Source organism: Pimephales promelas, chromosome 15, assembly GCF_988280905.1.
Source record: "Pimephales promelas chromosome 15, fPimPro1.hap1.1, whole genome shotgun sequence".
NCBI lineage: Eukaryota > Metazoa > Chordata > Actinopteri > Cypriniformes > Leuciscidae > Pimephales > Pimephales promelas.
In genome coordinates this window covers 15713057-15733213 of record NC_142783.1, presented here as the reverse complement: position 1 = coordinate 15733213, position 20157 = coordinate 15713057, and the positions used below count along the sequence as shown (strand labels likewise).

The 20157-nt window shown below is 36.2% G+C and overlaps 1 protein-coding gene across 1 annotated transcript; it reads left to right on the top strand.

Moving 5' to 3' along the window:
* Positions 1–4472: 4472 nt before the first annotated feature.
* txndc16 (thioredoxin domain containing 16) lies at positions 4473–19000 on the top strand. Its single transcript, XM_039672299.2, has 19 exons — positions 4473–4929; positions 5061–5143; positions 5294–5367; positions 5946–6020; positions 6116–6237; positions 6336–6426; positions 7544–7700; positions 7817–7983; positions 9076–9136; positions 9208–9328; positions 9420–9566; positions 9647–9706; positions 10467–10635; positions 11024–11160; positions 12779–12863; positions 13018–13156; positions 13444–13613; positions 13708–13898; positions 18229–19000. Exons 1-19 carry the CDS (start codon positions 4788–4790, stop codon positions 18438–18440), a joined length of 2403 nt encoding a protein of 800 aa, XP_039528233.2. The 5' UTR covers positions 4473–4787; the 3' UTR covers positions 18441–19000.
* Positions 19001–20157: the final 1157 nt, after the last annotated feature.

Genomic DNA, 20157 nt, shown 5'->3' with positions numbered 1-20157 from the left:
TGGAGCTGGAAAAAAAAGCGATCAGCTGGCTAGCGTTGCAGTTCGGCCCCCGCCTACTGACCAATAGGAAAGAGCTAGAATCTGACGCACATGTGTCGCCATGTTGGCTCTCAATTGAATAGAGCTGAATGGAAAATTTCTGCGTCGTTCGAGCCAAAATGACTTGACTTTTCTAATACTTTGGCCAAAGAGCGTTTAGCGCTCCGCCTATTTTTTAGGTCTTTTTAGGTGTCCTGCCTCTGGTCCTCTGCGTTCTTAATTTTCTAAGTATCGACGTTATTATTTTCACTTTTTAGTTGCCTACCATCAATTTGCTTGGACGTTGGCGCATGTTGCTTTTAATGTCTGCAGTAGTTATTTTCTAAGACTGGATTGAATTTGTAATCAATAATGTAAAATGCAAAATAATTGCTTTATTTATTTTTAATTGATGGATGTACTATTCTGTTAAGCTTGTGCATGCAATCGATTATTGGACGTTTTGTAAGCATAGTATGAAAAATAAGTATAATAATTTAACATTAATAAATCTCTGCAAGGCAGCTCCCTCCAAGCTAAAGAAAAACAACTCTATAAAAAAAAAGAAAAACGATTATCAAATGTAGGGAGCGATCACGCTGCTCGGGCCCCACCTTCTAGCCAATAGGGAAAAGCTGGAAACTGACGCACTTAGTCGCCATGTTGGATCTCATAAGAATTAGTGGGTTTTTTTTTTTTTTTTTTTTTTTTTTTTTTTATTGAACACAAAGCACAGGGGATACATCAAGTAGAAAAATAGATAAAATTTAAAAAAAAAGAAGAAAAGAAAAAAAAAAAAAAAACATGCACAAAGACGACGTAAGCAAGGCAGTACAAAAGGGACCGTTCAATAAACAAAAAAAACAAACAAAAAAAGATCACGAAACAAGCACATCAATACAGGAGGTGATTTACAAAGAAACCATAATTTTTTTAAGCAACAAAGTAGTTTTAGCAGCTTTCTTATTAGCTGATAAACAAAGAGAGTCGTAAAATAATTTTAAATCAACACAAAAAAGTTTAAAGTTGGGCTTAGATTCAGTTACTTTACATTTATGAAGATGAAATTCACCGCATAAAGTAAGCAGCTTTAATCTGTCATCCATCTCCTTTGAACCCGAGTCCCAAGTCAAAAACAACACATTAATAACCTCAAAAGTAAAGAGTTTGTAATAAGCAGAAAAAATAAGCCAGGCTACTCTTTTCCAAAACTCCTTTACATAATCACATTCAAAAAACAAATGTGGTATTGTTTCAAGGTAAGAATTACAGAATGTGCAGTGTGAAGAGACGTCAAACTTAAATTTAGAAAGAAGAGAGTTACAGGGATAGTAATTTTGTAGAATTTTAAAGTGAAGCTCCTTCCACTTGTTAGGTAACAGAAACCTATTAATGCCAGTCCATGTATTAATGGTAGAAAGAGAAGGATAATTTAATTTCCATTTGAAAAAGGCTTTGGGATGACAGCTGATCTTCCTAATAAGAAATCTTCTAATCCAAAAATTGTTACATTTGCCATTGGAAATCTCCAAACCTCCAATAGATAACTGGGGCATTTCACAAACGGATGCTCTGTAGCTACAGTATGACCTAACCATATGCAAAAGTTTAGGAGAAATAGAATTAATAACCCCGTTATAAACTGCAGGTGAGGAATTCACTCCAAAAAGATTGATAAATTCATTATAGGAATAAAAGCTGCCATCCTTCTTAAACAAATCCAAAACAAAAATAACACCTTTGTCAACCCAATCCTTAATAAAGATAGATTTTTTTCCACGCAGCACATACTGATTATTCCATAGAATGCTCCTATGTGGGGAAAAATTGTGGCAAAAGGCAAGCTTACAGGCCTCCAAGGCTTGCTTATGAAAATTAGCAAGCTTGAACGGAAGTTTGTTACATTTAAAATCACAAGACAATAAAAAATGTAACCCCCCACATTTTTCAAAGATAAATTTAGGTATGTAAAACCATAACAAACTAGAATCAGCATTCAGGCAGCGTTTAATCCAGCCGATCTTGAAAACCTGATTGAGAGTACTGAAGTCCAAAGCATTCACACCTCCCTCCAAAGTATTTCTTATCAGAGTCTTTCTTTTAACATATTCAGTTTTATTTTTCCACAAGAATTTAAAAAGAATAGAGTCGATAGATGAGCAAGTTTTCGGATTGACATATAAGGACAAAGCTGGGTAAACAATCCTAGAAATGCCTTCAGCTTTAGATATCAAGACACGACCATAAATAGTTAAGTTTCTTTGTAGCCAGCAATTGAAGACATTCTTTAGTTTTTTTGTCCGTTGTGAAAAGTTATCTAAAATTCTATCTTTGGGAGATTTACTTATTATAATGCCTAAATATCTAACAGAGCTTTTAACCTCAATGCCTTCTATATGACCTTTTTCAATACTGTGAATAGGCATGATTTCACTTTTATTTCGGTTAACAGTGAGACCAGAAGCATTAGAAAATGTTTTTAAGGCTTCCAAAATAACATGAACCTGTTTCTCATCTTTTAGAAACAGACAGGTGTCATCTGCCAGTTGGCTAATTAGAAAAGTATGTTCAGCTACAACAATACCCTGAACATCTACACAGCGGGTAATAAAAATATTAAGAAACTCTGTGACTAATAGAAACAAAAAAGGTGAAAAAGGACACCCTTGTCTGATGCCCCTACTAATCGTAAACCGGGGAGAAACACCATTTACCAATGACACATTGCTGTTAATATTTTTGTAAAAAGTCTGAACTATTCTAATAAAGGAAGGGCCAAAACCAAATTTGCGCAACGATTCAAACATGAACTCATGCTCGACCGTATCGAAGGCCTTATAAAAATCTAAAAATAAAATGATTGCACTATCGTTGATCAATTCATTGTAATCTAAAATATCTAAAACAAGCCGAATGTTATTTGCTATATGCCTACCTTTCATAAAGCCAGATTGGGAAACTGAAATAATTTCTTCTAAACATGGTTTTAATCTATTTGCGTAAAGAGAAGCTAACAATTTATAATCCGAATTAAGTAAGGTAATTGGGCGCCAATTATCTAAGTATAGAGAATCTTTGTTAGGCTTTGGGATTAAAGTGATCAAACCCTGCTTCATGGATTCAGTTAATTCACCTTTTATCACACAGTCTTTGAAAACTTCCAAAACAAGCTTTTTTATATCTTGCCAAAAGGTCCTATAAAATTCGAAAGGTAGTCCATCTGGACCAGGGCTTTTATTGAGGGGGGCTTTCTGGATAATTCTATCTAACTCTTCCATAGTTAAATCCATCTCACAGGACGAACGATTTCCATCACTTATAATAGGTGTGAATGCTTGAACCCTCTCAAAAAAACTATCAGCAAACTGAGGATTAAATGAAGAAGAATAAAGCTGTGAATAAAAATTGGAAACAAAATTAGAAACTCTAGTTTCATCTGTGACCAAATTGCCCTCAATATTTAGAGAAAATATTTTCTTAGACTTCCCTCTTTTCTTTTCTAAATTAAAAAAATAAGCTGAATTTTTTTCCCCGAATTCTAGCCACTTAACTCTAGATCTAATAAAGGCACCCTTAGCTTTTTCTGCATAAAAATTATTTAATTCTTCTTTAAGGTTGTGCATTTTAACTTTATCATCTTCACTTGTCTGTTTCTTGCCTAAAATTTGATTAATTTCATTTAATATAGAGGTATACTTTAAAGATTTTGCCTTTGCTAACTGTTTACTAAATCGAATAGAGAATTTTCTACACTCGTATTTAAACATTTCCCAATTAGAAAATATTGAAGCAGCAGGTTTTGCTTTAAATTGTTCAATTATGCTCTTAATACCTAAACAATAAGAGGGAATCTGTAGAAGAGAACAATTTAGTTTCCAGTATCCAGGGTTTCTGTGACAACCAGTACCAGAATCAGATAAGACAAGATCGATAAAAGCATGATCAGTGAGGGGAGCAGGACAGATACTGCTAGACTTAATAAAAGAAGACATAAAGTCAGAAGTAAGCCAGTAATCTATACGCGATTTTCTTGAGAGATCTTTACTAAACCAAGTATATGAACAATCTTTATCATGCATAAATCTGTAAGCATCCAAAAGAGAAAGGTTCCTACAAAAATCATTAATAATAGCGTTACATCTGCATGATTCTAGTTTTGGGGGATATCTATCCAGACATAGGTCAGGAGCTTCATTAAAATCTCCTCCTACTATTACTGCAGCAGATGGATATTTAAGAATTAGTGGGTGTATTGAAAAAAAAAAAAAAAAAAAAAAAAAAATACTGTTCGGTCGAACCAAAATGACAGGCTTTTCAAATGACCGATGAGCCATTATATATCCGCCTACTTCATTCTCATTGGTTTTCTTATTAGTATTACGAGCCTTCTGATTGGTGTTCAATACACCGTTAAGCCCTCCCTAAACATCTGATTGGACAACATTTGCGCGTGTTGTTGTTGTAGACAGTAGTGTTTGAGGATGTACGCTTGCCTTGCAGTGGTGGTCAAGTTTTGTAACACTAGCCTGGAATCATTAACCTAAGGATTTGCAAAAGGGTCATACAGGTTTTTTTTTTAATAGGTTAACCTTAAACGTGCAATATGCTAAAGTAAACTATGAATGATGCAGTTAGTTGCACAGCACAGGCGAGTTGTTTTGATTGGACATGGATTCTTTTAGTACCAGTTGTTATTGATGGGTTCATCCCTAATATGAACTAATGTAAATAGATTTAAGTTAGAGGTCCATAAAGTGGAAAAGGGCACCATGTGCACATTCTATTTGGTTGCGTTTCTGTTTGGCCTGACAGCTGAGCAATGTTCCTCCGAACTGATAGAAGATTCCAGCCAGAGCTTCATGGAGAGGATGCACACAGGGAAGACATTCTTTATATATTTTGGAAATCATGGTGAGACTTTGTTTATTGTTTTGAAAATGATTGAAGAGCAGTGTCATATTTTGTCAGATAAGCACTTCAGCATATTTCAATGGATTTGAGGTGCCAAAACAATGCTACAGAAGCTCTATTTTTACTTGCAGTCAATCCAACCATCAAATTGTTCATGGAGCAGCTCGAGATGTCAGCAGATGCCCTAGAGGACTATGGGATATCTGTTGTTAAGGTGAGATAAATCTAATTTGATCTCACCAGAGAGATGCATCTGACTGTAAGCACAAGGAGCTTTGGTTTAGTCATGTTAGTAGTATAAATTGGTCAATAAAATTGACTATGCTACAATAAATGAAACTGCTTGAATATAACTGTTTTACAGGTGAACTGTTCAAAAGATGCTATAGAAAATTACTGCACTGGAGAAAAGCTCATGACCAAGGCACACTTGTTCAGGTACAGGTTTATATAATTTACCCTCATCTAATTATATAAACACTTTTGTTTAAAAGTTTGGGGTACGTTTTTTCAAAGAAAGCAATGGTATATTCAATTGACAGCAAAGGGACAATTAAGACATGTATAATGTTAAAACCCATATACAGTGTAAATAATAAATGCTGTTCTAATGAACTTCAAAAATTCCTGTATCACAGGATGTCTACATAAATATTAAGCAGCACAACTGTTTTCACTATTGATAATAAAAATGTTCCTTGAGCAGCAAATCAGCATTAGAATGATTTCTAAAGGATCATGTGACACTGAAGACTGGATTAAGGAAGCTGAAAATTCAGCTTTGATCACAGGAACAAAATTGCATTTTAAAATATTATAATGCAAAACCTTCTAATGGCAGTGTATATGATTTTCTTTTAACCATGGAACACAGAAGGATATGTTTGTCATTCTGTGAAGGCGAATGAGTTCAGCATCAAAAATGATAAGAAAGTGCCGTAAAAATGGTCAATATGACTCCAGTCATGCAGGTCTTGAACGACATGAATCCCAATTTTTGTCTATTATCATTCCAGAGGCTCTGAGGTCCTTAGGAGTTTTGACATCGATACCGTATTTGACGTCAACGCGATTGTTTCTCATGTCCTTTTGTGAGTTCTTATTTAAAACGTACAGTAGCAACAATGTTTAACGATCTTCATATTTTGCCTGATGGAACTACAGTGTCCTTTTATCCTCCATTCAGCTCGGTCCTCTTCAATGAAGTCCGTTACGTACACACACCTGCTGAGCTGCTGCGCGTGGAGAGTGCGGCCAAACAAAACACTGACATTGTGGTCGGTCACATACCGGTACTTGGCCTTCCAGGTATGATCTCTGTTCTCTGTGTGTATTTTGCTTTTAGAGTCTGTTTTCTTTATTGGAATTATTAAGCAATAATATCTCTTGTTTCTTTGTCCGAACAGAGCACCGAGCTTTAATGGAGGCAGCATTTGTGTATGGAACCAAGTACCAGTTTGTCCAGACAACTGGCTCTCTAGTCCTGAAACACATGGGGTGAGCTTAACATTACTCTGAAGAGTGATATACTTTCAAGCCCTCTTAAAGTATTTAAAAAATGGCCACAAGGTGTTCCCAGTGTCGTTTAGATGATCTAAAAACCACAATATAGTCAGCTAACATTTTATTAAAGTGCCCCTATTATTTATTTATTTTTTGGATATTATTACCCGTCATGTGGAGTGTAATATAGCTGTATGTGAATGGAAAAGGTCTGTAAGTTTTCAAAGATCAAAGAGTTACTGTCTCTGGAGCTAAAATTCAGATGTGATAATGGGCATTTTGTTTCCGACATACGCTGTAAGCGTTAGACCAATCACAACAGAATGGGCCGTCTGACCAATCAGATCAGAGTAGCTCTCAAAGAGGAGAGATTTAGAGAGACCGAATCCTTAATCAAACTTAAAGAAATGAAGAGATGTTGCAAGCGTATTATGTGGAAATCAACAGGTTTTGTGACCTTGGATGCATGTAAACCTATTGTAGGAGACCTGTGGTAAAAAAATTAGGAATCTTTAAAATAGCACAATAGGGGCACTTTAATACATATTGTTCAGTTCTCTTACGAGAGTACTCTTTTTCTCAAGAATACTGAAGCCAAAAAATAAATTTTTCTTATATGTAAAATGCATTGTTGCACAGAGCAGAGCTAGGCAAGGCAGAGAGGCTATGAAGAGTGACCCCTTCGAGTCATTACAGTCAGTAGACTTACGGTGTCTCTCGTTCAAAACAATTTTCCTCATGGCTCTCACCTCAGTCAGGCTCTCTGTGAGCGCTTCGTGCATGGAATTTGGGCCTAATAACTCTAAAGTCACGCTGAAACCACGGATATGTCCCCAAAGTGCTCTCCACCCCATTTCCAGCATTTGCCACAGACCGACCAATAGGCTTGCGAGCTGCCTCGCCTAGCTCTGCTCTGTGCAAAAATGCGATTTTGAGAATGCGAAATGAGAAATTGGCTGCAGTATTTTCGAGAAAAGAGGATTTTCCCGTAGCGTAAGCTAGTTTACGCAACACTTGTTCCCTCTTCTAGAGAGAAGTGTCGTTTTGTCTTAAATTATAACAAATTCTTCTCCTTCTTTAGTGTCCCTCAAATGTATCTTGTTCTGTGCAGGGTCGTTGATTCCTCTTCCTCACAAGCACGACTGTGGTTTTTGCACTGTAAAGGTGTGTCCAGCCAGTCTGATCCATGCCCCAGCATTCCCATGAGGAAACCAATCAAAACCATCAACATACACACCTTCCTCCAGCTGATGGAGGCACCTCTAGTGGTGAGTAAGCATCTTCTACTTCCTGACATTTATACCATTTACTGGTATGATGAAAGGAGTTTTTCAGAAGTTCATTGTCCATTCTGTTTTGTTCTAAATCTGGACTTTTCTGGCAGACAGAGGCCAAGGTGGATCCCTCTGAGGTAGATGTGGTTCATATCCACCTCAGTGTGCCCGTGCTGTTTCTGTTCTCTCAGCCCCAAACCCAACACCTGGACCGGGCCACCGCTCAAACTCTCGCCCTGAAGCTCCGCGGGGAGGTTGGCGTAGTGCTCATTTCCAGGTACTGGTGATGACAATAAAAACAATAGCACAATATAACTTTAAATAAGCAATTTGCTAATGCATTAAATGGCCTGATACTAACCATATTTTTTACAGTGTTTTATGATTGTCTCGGTTAATCAATTGGACTCTTGGACTCATCTATTTTTTTTTTTTTTATTGAACTTGTGATCTGTGTGTTTTTAAGACTGTGTTTTATATGTCTGTATATTTATTCTGGTTGAGCCAAAGACAATTTTCCACCCTGGTGGACAATAAAGATATTAATAATGTATATATATATATATATATATATATATATATATATATATATATATATATATATATATATATATTATTTTAAGTAAGTACAAAAACAAGTTTGTAAGTTTATAAAAATCTTATAATATCTTATAGTCTTATATTTTAAAATGTTATTTATTCCTGTGATGGCAAAGCTGAAGCATTATTACTTTAGGCTTCAGTGTCACATGATCCTTCAGAAATCATTCTAATATGCTGATTTGATAATAATAATAATAAATGTTTATTGAGCAGCAATGTTGTGCTGCTTAATATTTTTGCTATCTTGTTTTAAAGGTTCAAAACCATTCTACATTTTTTTAAAGATTCTGTGCTAAATCATTGATAAATTAATTGATAAATTAGGGCATTGAACAATGTTTAACATTTACTAATTTGTATGTTATCAATGACTTGGTGTTCACAAAAATAAGCATTATCCAATATTAATAATAATAATAAAATGATTACTTATTGTTAGACACAGTAACTATAACATTAACTACATAAATGTTGTATACACCTTATTGTAGGTTGGTTTTTATCTGTCTGGATTTGAGGAATATGATATCATTGGTAATATTTATTTTCCCATCGGTCAAAAACAAAAGTTGGAAGCAAAAATGTTCTTAGATTTTGGTGAATATTATGAAAAACTTTTCTTAGGAAAGGATGTACGAATGAATCATGCACAACAAGATTAAAAGGAAATGGGGTCAGTTTTGCTTCAGCATCCAAATACACATCTCCAAATCGGCTTCCACGGATCTTATTTTTTAGTCAACAAAGTATCTTTTTTATTTTTCAGGGAAAGTCCAAATGTGAAAACTCCACTGAAATATAACGCTGCTTACAGACTCCCACAGGAGGTCAGTTTAACCTTTGAATGTGGTTGTGATTATCTGAAAAATCTTTTTCTAACAAGAACCTTTGTCAACAGGATGTGAAATATTTTACCCTAAATAGTGCAGAGGAGGTTATGAAACTTTTCAAAGAAGAACTTTTGCAAGAACACAAGATTGAAGATGACGAGGGAGATGAGGAACAATGGCCAGATCTTGGTAAGTTGCCTCCTATGCGATAATTGCTAATTAGTTCCAGGTCTTTGAATGGTTTTAAACAGGTTCTAAAGATCTTGTTGACTTCATCCAGATACCCTTGATGATGAGGTGTCAGAGTCTGTGTACAGAGATCGTGATCAAATGCTGGATTTGGACTCTGTTACTGAACTCACATCAGACACTTTTCAAACTACAGTCATGCAGAATGAAATCACAGTGGTGCTGTTCTATTTTAAATGTAAGTTTTAATATTTATCTCACTATATTTGCTGTATTACAGGAATTTATAAACCTGATGTATCCTCTTTTGTCCTCTAGGGGACGCCGTCTGTCTTGCTTTTATTCAGTCATATATAGAGGTGGCGGATGCACTTGAAGGTAAAAGCATTTCAATGATGAACACAATTGCAGAATGCAGAAATGCTGTAAATTGAGTTATGTCTTTTGATTGAATCCATTTTCAGCCAATGTTAAAGAAAAAACATTCTCTGATCTCCACATTATAAATAGTTTTGCTTTTACAGTGGCCTCAAAAATGATTTGGACATTTTTGCACTAGATAATAAAATAAAAACCAAAGTGGAATCTTTTTCCTCAGAGCCAGCATCCCTTTTCTGAGCATTTTTGTAATGATTTTTGATTGGTTTGTGGTTTTAGTAGATCTTCATACAACTAAATAAGATCCTGTCATTATTTACTCTCGTCATTTAATGCCTGTATGACTTTCTCTCTTTTGTGGAATGAAAAAAAGAATATATTTTGAACCATTTTGGGGTCCAAACTAATAAATATTAGAATCCCATTGATTCTAATTGTATTGTATTATTGTATAGACGAAATAAGACATTTTTCAAAATATCTTTGTTCCACATTAAGTCATACAGGTTTGGATCAACATACACATATCTATGTATCCCATATACACATATATATGGGGCAAATACTTTTTCACGCCTGAAGATTGCATAATTAAAACGTCAAGGGATTTAAAATTTTGTGTCCATTTTATCAAACGGCACCACATGCTATGTTAAAAAATTTCCACTAATGTTAGTTAGGATGGCGAAGACTTTGTAACTAATATCAGCATTCACTAAATGCACTGTTCTTGCTCTGTCACTTTATTTATGGTGTTCAGGTGTGGGTGGGGTGGAGTTGGCAGCTGTAGACTGTGGAGAATTGGCTGATATTTGCAGTGATCAGAACATCACTTCCTTCCCCACCGTTATGATCTACCGCCCCATGGCTGCTCCTCACCCGTACAGAGGCATGCTGGGAACCAAAAGCCTACACACGTTCATACTACTGTGAGTTTCACGTCCTCTTTCTCACGCAAAGAGTTCCTCTGGGTGTGATTTAGTCTGTCACTCAGGATTAACCTGAAAGCAGGCGTCTTTTTTAAATTAGTGGCCTGATGATTGTGTGGAAGAGTCGAGTGCTACAGTGTGCATTTGCAGTTTGTCTTCTATTATATGTTCTTATATGGTTTTAAACTGATAATGGCAATTGTGGTGTCTTATCTGTAGAGCACCTTCAAAAATCAATTAATAGTTAATCCCAAGACAACAGAGCAGTGATAGTATATGGTCTGCCTACATTCCCACCCGAAAAAACAATATTCTTTAATAAAGACATCACAATTGATCGTTCATCACCTCAGTAATGCTTATTAATGAGTTAATTTCGTTCTTGCAGGAGTCTGCTCTCCAGTCCTTCACATCTATCCTCCTCTGCTGAGGTGACGTCATTCTTAGAGGGAGGTTTGTACAGTAAACATGTACATTTGTCCACTGTCAGAGTGCTGGGCCTGTTCAGTTCAACGCAAGACACAGGTAAGCTCTCTTTTCCCTGGAATCACTGCTATGTGATGCATACAGGATAGATATATTGTTGAGAAAAAAATTAGTTCACCTAATGTCTAGCCAATAATAAAGAAAAATCATTCTCTGATTTCCACATAATAAATTGTTTTACTTTTACAGTGGCCTTAAAAATGATTCGGACATTTAAATCATTGCATTAGGTAATAAAATAACAAAAGTGGAATCAACATCCCTTTTCTGAGCATTTTTGTAATGATTTTTAACCGACTTGCCTGTGATTTTAGTTGATGTATGCATCATTTCTTCTATCCTTTATTTCCTCATCTTTCTTTATATAATATGATATAGTATAAGAAAAGTGATTTTTTTTATTTTATTTTAATTTTCAAAAAAGTTGTTTGTTGTCAGTACGACTATTTTACTGAAGGTAGGGTAGGCAATTTCAGAGAGGCTAGCAATAGCAAGCTAGCTTTGAAACAATTAGATCCCACCCTCGCTTGAGAGCGAACCGAATGCAATGATTGGGCAAAGATTTCTTGGTCCCAGACTTATATATACATTTTTTAATATTTTGACCACTTCTATTATTGATCAGGATGTGAAGAGAGTTTCAACCAGTATAACAAAAAATGTTTACTAAAAAACATTGCTTACCCTACCTTTAAGCAAGGAGGAAATTGATCAAAAGTGACATTAAAAACTTTAAATTCTGTTATCATTTACTCACCCCCTTTTTTTTCCCAAACCTGTATGATTGTTCTTTTCACTGAAGAACACAGACGATATTTTGTAAAAATGTCTCTCTTTTCTTTTTTTTTTCTTTTTTGTCCATATGGAAGTCAGTGCTTACCAAAACAGTTTTTTTTTTACCAGCAGTTTTCTAAATATATTCTTTTATGTTACGGTTTGGAATGACATGAGGGTGAGTAAATGATTTTTGGTGAACTATTCTATCCCATAGCAGACTGTTTAATTGTAATGGTCAGAGAGATGGTGGCAAATGGACATGATTGAAACTAAACTACTACTGGTTTTGGTTTACTACTGTATATGACCAACTTCTTAAAACATTATATTCTTGTGTGTTGCATTCTTCATTTTATATTATAGAAACTAAAATGGGTGTATTTTATTGGGTGTCATGGCTGGATTGGGACAAAAAATCGGCCCGGGCATTTTGGCCCAGACTGGCCCACTACATATGATCATAAAAACAACCTAACTTTGCACGCCCTTTGAATATGTATACCAACTCCTATTAAAACCACTAATGCCATGTAATAAGTGAATAGGAGTGAGTAAGAGTTAACAGATTAAATAACTACTAAATATAACTATACTCCACAGTAATCCCAAAACAAGCTATAAGCTATGTTGGGATAGCAATACCGATTTTTCCAACAGGATTTTGGGAAATCTGTGGTGAGTGCACCTCTTTCCCTCTGGGGGGGTTAGAGGTCATGCTCCCCCATTTGAGAGTTCAAAATTAAGACCTCCAAACCATATTCAGTGTGCAAATTGAACAAAGAAATACTCAAAACTCTTTTAGTTGTGATTTTGTGCCTTCTTTACTCTAGGGTGTAGCATGTATTTCATAACTTGATATGCCCATGAATCTCTCAATCAGGTGTAACCTCATTTGAAGAAGCTGCAAGACTCCTCAGAGGAGAGACAATTCTTGGGCTATTTGCCAACAGAGAGGCGGAGCAATGGTATCTGACGTTTTACCACAACTATTTTGATGATGTGATCAACTTAAAATTATATCTTGCATTTCAAAAGATGTTCAGCGCCTTAACAAGATGATACATGTGTGGACTTTTCAGTGTAGTGTAAGTTCCAGCTAACTGCTTTGTATTTGATCAGGGTAGAAGGACTGTCAGTGAACCTGCCTGCTTTACTGGTATCCCGCGGACCTGGAGTTCCTTATGAAGTCTATTCTATCCCATCATCCTCACCAACGGACCAGGTCTCACTCATAAAACGGGTGGAACTGGATCATTTTGTAAGTTGTTCTGGTAGCATAGTTACAAATTCACTCTAGTCTCAAAACACCATGCTTCACAGTTGCTCAATGGTACGTTATATTGAAATCACATGTGTTTTAGTGGAATTTAAGTTATTTGAATTGACTGTCTCTCGTAGTTAACTGTTATAAAACTGAAATAAAATACAAATAATCAATGAAGACTTTAGAAAAAATAGAAATGTTGGCTTCACAACATTTTGGTTTGCCTTTTGGTGAACAACCAAAAACTCACTAACGAGATGAAAATATGTTTTGCATTAAAGCCTGAACTGACTGTGGAGAATCTTCCATGGTATTTGGAGCTTGGGAAACCTTTGCTACTGCTTTTTATCGGAAAGGAGGACACTACAGAGAGTACGACGTCTTTAGCAGAGATAAAGCGTCCTTTGAGCTCTGGACAGCTGGGTTCCTTCCTGCCATGTTGGATCCATCTGTGAGGAACATGATCTGTTAGACGCATTAATCAAAATGCATACTCTTTAAGCAAACCCTCGTTAGATGTCAACAATGTGGTTTCATTGTTCTAGGGGTCGGACACCTATTGGGAGGTCTGTCCTGGAGAAGTATCTTGGCTTTGTACCCCCACTTCCTGCTTTGGTGATTTCAAAGTTAAAAACTAGTGGAGAGGTGTTCCTTTTCCCCCCAGAGCGCCCCCTTATGGCTAAGAACATCCTGCAGTGGATCCATGATGTGGAAAATGGACAGGAACAACCAGCAGGTGAGTCCCTATATCTTTTAATTAGAGGTTTTTAAAGGTGCCATCTGTCAAAAAAAATCAAATCATACTCCATATACCATACCAGATGGGGGCATTATACCTCCAGAAAGTGAGTTGTGCCGCGTGTGCTCACACTTTCACGTACAACACGAGCGAGCACTGTTTTGCTCTCTCTCCCTCGCGCATATTAATAAAATCAATTGACACGATAGTAAAAGGTTGGAAGACCGCAGTTTCACGTGGAGCATTTGGACATTTTTAGAGATTAGAGACTCAATGAACAACATCTCAACGCTAAATTATAAAGGCCGTCTCATAGACGCCTGTCTCAAATACAAGCCGGTGCATTTCGACGATTTGGGAAAATAAAAGCCTGTGCTATTATTTGAAGTTTTACGGTATTCGTTTTGTTCATATTACATTTTTATTGTTATTTTTAATTAATTTGACAGACAGCATTCGCTGATGTTGACCAAGCTAGCGCCATTCAGAGCTGCCAACTCTAACGAACTCTTTCCTGAACTGAACTGTAGTAGTAGGCTGTATGGCAACACGATTGACATCAGGTTCAAGTACGCCCACAAGCCGTGCGAGTTACTCGTGTACTGCAGTTTGGCTGGTGGTTATGTTGCCCGCCCGCATACCGCCTCCCATGGCCGAAACTGGTATTACAACACCTGCCGGGCCGGGCCGGTGCTAGTAATTTAGCATGCTATATAACTTGTCATTTTTAATGACATCATCAACCTTATTTCTTCTCATTCTTTTGATGCGTGTAGCTCATTTTTGGATATTTTAACCTCAATTCTTACACATGGCACCTTTAATAAAAAAAAAAAAGTCAAAATTTGATTGAGCTGTTCTAACACAGGGGAAGGCTATTCCAGTTTTGGGGCAATAAATCAAATTGTTATCTTATTTAATGTACACAATATATGTACTCTATGTCAGTAGCTCACTTTCATTCATGATAGAAAAAAATACTCATAATTGACAAAATAAGGAGATTTTGCATGAATATTACAAAAACTATTTTTGGGAAACCCATGGAAGCATGAAGGATTTGAAGGCCTTCACACCTCCTCTTTTGCTGCTGTTCACATTACTTTATATTTGATGTCTTCAAATGTATGTCCTTGTATCGACGTCTGTTACATGCCCACAGTTCCAGGAATCCAGGAAAAGTCTGGCACAAACTAAAGATGTTTATGAGATCACACCCTGTCCATTCAAAACTTCATCAACACTTTCCCCCTAATACAATCACTATTGTTGCCTGTGGTATAAAACAAACCCAATCACTCAGATCCAGCACTCAGCTCTGTTGATGCCCTTCCAAAATGCGCTCTCACTCGTATGTCCCCAAAGACGCCACTCCATTCCTGCTGATGGTCTCAGAGCGGGCCTTGCTTTTGTCAGCGCTAAAACCTAAACTGGTTTTATACCCACATCTCAGCATCTCCCATCTGCTTCCTACCAAGCTGAGAGGAAACTGTATCCCTTAATTGTGTCTGATTGTTACAAGTTATTTCCCTGAAACCTTCTGCCGGACTCCTGGGGCCTGGGGACTTTTTTGGCAGCTTTTTGCACTTGGCTTCATCCGTCTGTCGGCTAAAATGTGTGTTTTATGAGGATGGATGAAGCACTTTATCCATCGGAGGATATTTATTAAATTTCATATGCCAGTCAGATGCAGAGCAAATACAATCATCTGAATTTTATCCTTGAAGCATTAGTGTAATTATAATGAATTGTCCCTTGTATTGCTGTTAAAAGAACCACAGTATACACGCCTGTTTTGTGACTCTTGGTAGTTGGAAAAACAATAGTTGTTTCCTTTCTGCTTTATGGCCCAATAGATTTTATTAGGCTGTTTCTATAATGTCTCACTGGTGTATGACTGTAATGTGTGTTTTAGCTTCTTATACTGCAAGGGTGACTGGTTGGTAGTCTAATATTTCCCGTTACACATTCATGGGTTTGTCCTTGTTTTTTTTCTCTGTGACCAGAGAAAGGATTCAGTCTTTTTTTTTATTTCACATTTTGCATAGAAACTTTCACAAGTCAGGGTCCTTCTGTATCATCAACACATTGAAGTTACACTAGTTTAGATGCGGCTTTGCGCTCAGGGGCGAAAAGAGTTTGAATTCTGCTCTATAGATATGGCTTGTGTCCCTCTTCAACTGTATTAGAGTCTACCTGTCGAATCATAAGTCAGATTCAAAGGATAAGTGATGCCTTTTCTCAACGAACTGTATTATTTGAAGTATGGGAAAAACCTCTGACTGTAAGTATGAGCAATTTTAATAGTGACGCTTGTCTTAGAAAAAAAACACCAAAAATGTGTATGGAATCAATATCATTCTCCTTTTGCAAAATAATTCCTAGGACCCAGATGTCCGCTTTTCCGGTAATTTGAGCAACCAACATTTTGTTTGGTTGGTTACTATGCATTTCGCGAGAGCGGCAAAACATTTGCACAGGCTGATTAATCCCACCGCACCACAGATATTAGTAATAGCTGGAGACTCATGAGCAGAAGAGTCCTACTGATTGTCTGTTAATCTCCTCAAATGTAGAATCATGGCAGTCGTCCAGCATTTTACGGTAGAAACCACCACATCTGTTGATCCATGTCCACAGAGTGTGATGAGTGCTGAAGTTCTGGCTCAAAAATCCGGCAGTTCTAGGTCTTATCCAAGTTTAATATACTCCACCATTCCGACACCAAGTTTCGACATCTTTTGCCATATAAGATGTAATTGTTCTATAACAATATCCTGTGAGTTAAAACCTCATCATTAGTCCAAAAACAGCTTTTAATGATCAAAACAGTCAAAACAGTGTGTTTGAAAGAGAGGGTCAAAACAGGATAGAAATAGTTTATTATTCTTAATGAGGATGTAGAAATCTTGATAACATTATAAGTGGACCTCACCTCATAGAACATTATTTTTAAGATTCCTCTTTACATTTTTTTGTTGTTTGGTACTTTCTGTTCATCAAAGAATCCTGCAAATTAGATTAAATTCCAATGATATTTCACAATATTACTGTATTTTTGATCAGCCTTGATGAGTCTTCTTTCAAAAACATTTTAAAAACCTTACTAACAGCGGTGTACACATTTATTTATTCAGCATTTGTTTTGATCCAAAATGACTCCAAGACCAGTAACTGCTGGACTCTTCCAGTTATGCTTGTTTTAGGTGTCGGGGTGCACAGGTTTTTAATCAGTGTGCTGCAAAAAATGTTTGCAAAAGGAATATCCATGAAATAGCCTGAAATGATTTCTTTTGGATGGAAGAGATACTAAGGTCTACACATATTTTCCACGTCTACAGTGTTGTCTATGCGCCCGTTTTAGTGGAGACAGGAGAGGCAATGTTTGGTCTTCCAGTTTGCTGTGTGTCAGAATGTTTTAGCATCTCAATGACTCTGTAAAACCATATTGAATTTGTATCATTATTACTTATAATTCAAGGAACCCTTTTCTGTAGAAATTAACAGTAACTCTCAAAAGTTTAGAGTCTATGAGATTTTATTTTTTTTTTAAATTCAACAAGGCTGCATTTATTTGATCAAAAATACAGTCAAAACTATAATATTGTAAGATATTATTACAATTTCAAAGTGTTTTCTATTATTAAGCTGAATTTTCAGCATCATTACTCTAGCCTTCATTGTCACATGATCCTTCAGAAATCAATCTAATATGCGGATTTGCTGCTCACGAAACATACGTTAAAAAACTGTGCTGCTTAATGTTTTTGTGGAAATACTGTTTATAAATGTAATCCATAATTGCTGAATACATTTATTTTTTACTTACTGACAGTACTATATTTTCGACCAATATGAACTTTAGAGAACATTTTGATCAAACGTTTGGTCAATTTAATTGGCTCCTTTTGGATTATGTAAATTCAGAGGAGTTAATTTCACAAATACTAAGAATAAAATGCGTAACCCCCAGTGTTTATGTATTTGCATTAATGTATAATTAGTTTTACTTCAGTTTTATAGCATGCAGACTGCTATTTTTTCACAGGGGTTGTAGCAGATCAGTTTACATTTTCATAGTTTCCACACCAAGACATCTGGAAACAGTTGTCACTCTCCATTAGTAAACTCCTCTACTTCAGTTTTCCAGGTATCAAGCATCATTTACACTAAGTGCTGTTTTGTTTTGTTGTCACAAGTAGCATGTGTGCGAAGTAGTGTTACAGTAAGTTACGCTTGCTGTTCTTCATCAACATTCATGAAACAATAAGTTTAACAAACGTCACCAATCACAACAATCTCTGTTTTTTCTCTGTTGTTCTTTTAGGCTTGATCCCAGATGAGAAATGGGGCCCTCCTGTACCGTTCTTTGACTTTTTGGAAATAATGGACCAAGAAGCACCAACTTACGCAGTCCAGAGGGGTCCTAAAATGAAGAATGGGGGCAGGGAAGGCAACAGAAAGCAGAAGCCTAACCAAAAACAAACTCCACATCCATCACCAAACCCTCAAGCACCCCATCAGCACTCTGAACTATAAAGTCAAGTCCTCTCATGGCACAGAGGGTTATTTAAACATTTCACATGACTGCTTGACATCTGCCAGATTTCATGTGCCGTTAATGACTTCAGTGCTATTCGCAGAAATGTTTATCAGAATGTCGAGGTTGCTCATTATCCAACTTATGTTTTTCAAAATCAAATGGACTTTTCCAGAAATGAAATCAAGCACTCGGAGGATAGTTTACATTTTAGTGCTGTAACTTTATCTATACAGAATGAGGTATTTAAAGTCTACGACCCTGTATTTATCAAAAGAATTGATGTAAACATGTTTGGGAAAATGTATTATTCTTATTCATACAGTATGTGCCTGTTTGATAATGCTTTTATACAAATACAGAGCTTCACATGTGGATGACATTTGCGATTTGTACACATTGTTTCAGTCATGGAGGAACAGCAACTGTTTTGTTTTTTTTTTCCTTTTCTTAACCATACCGTGCTTCTTTCATGGTGGAAAGTCTAACATCAAACCGGAAAGTGGGTGCGTCTTTGGTTGATTGCATTGTTAAAATAAATTAGCATCACATTTAACAAGGGAAGAACTACTTTTTAATTCAAACCAAAGTTACCAAACAAGCCTCCCATATTTTGTGAGTGTTGCTGGAATCTGAGTCCAGTATTTAAACCCCAATGCAGATGTTTTCGGGAACATCTTAAATGCCATTTTTTTGGCGATGCAATGTGATCCAATGTGTGATTGCATGCACATGTGATGTTCATATATACTGCACACATATAGCCATGTGAAGGTCATTATAAAGTATAAGTCTGCATGGAAACTCCACAAGCACAGCCATTTAGACCTCTGTTTATCTTTTCATGAGCTCTCTGACTTCTCTAATGGACGTTTCAAGAGTTAAAGGGATAGTTCACTTTGAAATGAATTTTTTGATGTTTTATCTTACCTCAAGGGCATCCAAGATGTAGGTGTCTTTGTTTCCACAGTATTTTCAATTTTGACATTTTTCAGTCAAACCGTTGTTGTCTATCAGTCATACACTGGAGGCAAAGGGGTCCACCAAAGAGCATGCACAGAGAAGTCAAAATTAAACATGATTTAATGACTCGTAAATGTAAGTACACATTGATGGCCTAAGACATGAAACGAGCGTTTTTTGTGAGAAAACGAACACTATTTACATCGTTTTTACGTCTTGTAATCACAGTGACTTCCAAGTGATCTGAATCAGTTGTGCAATGTCCAACTGAACCGAACTGAATCAGTTCAATGTTACGCCGGAAGTGATCGCTTGCGTGTGACGTCACTCAATATTTACATGGAGATTTCGGAAGTTTTACCTTTTACTAAACGCATTTAGATGTACCGAAATCGTCTACCGAATTCGAACACCTACATCTTGGATGCCCTTGAGGTAAGCTAAAACATATCAAAAATTAATTTCAAAGTGAACTATTAAGGAAAACTGCTTTATTAAAAGTCTTACTAAATTGCTTTTCTTTGTTCCAAAACCTATTGTCCAGCAAATGCAATACTCTTAATAGGTAAAAAAAATGAATACATACAATACACAAATATTAACTTTGTGAATGAAATATATTTTAAAGGTGCATAATATTATGTAACTTTTTTTTGTTAAAAAAATGTCAAAAATAAGTTGCAATCTTTCCAAAATATGTTTTTAACCCTGCTTAACTATTCCAACTTATTCCATATTACATATCAGCTCATA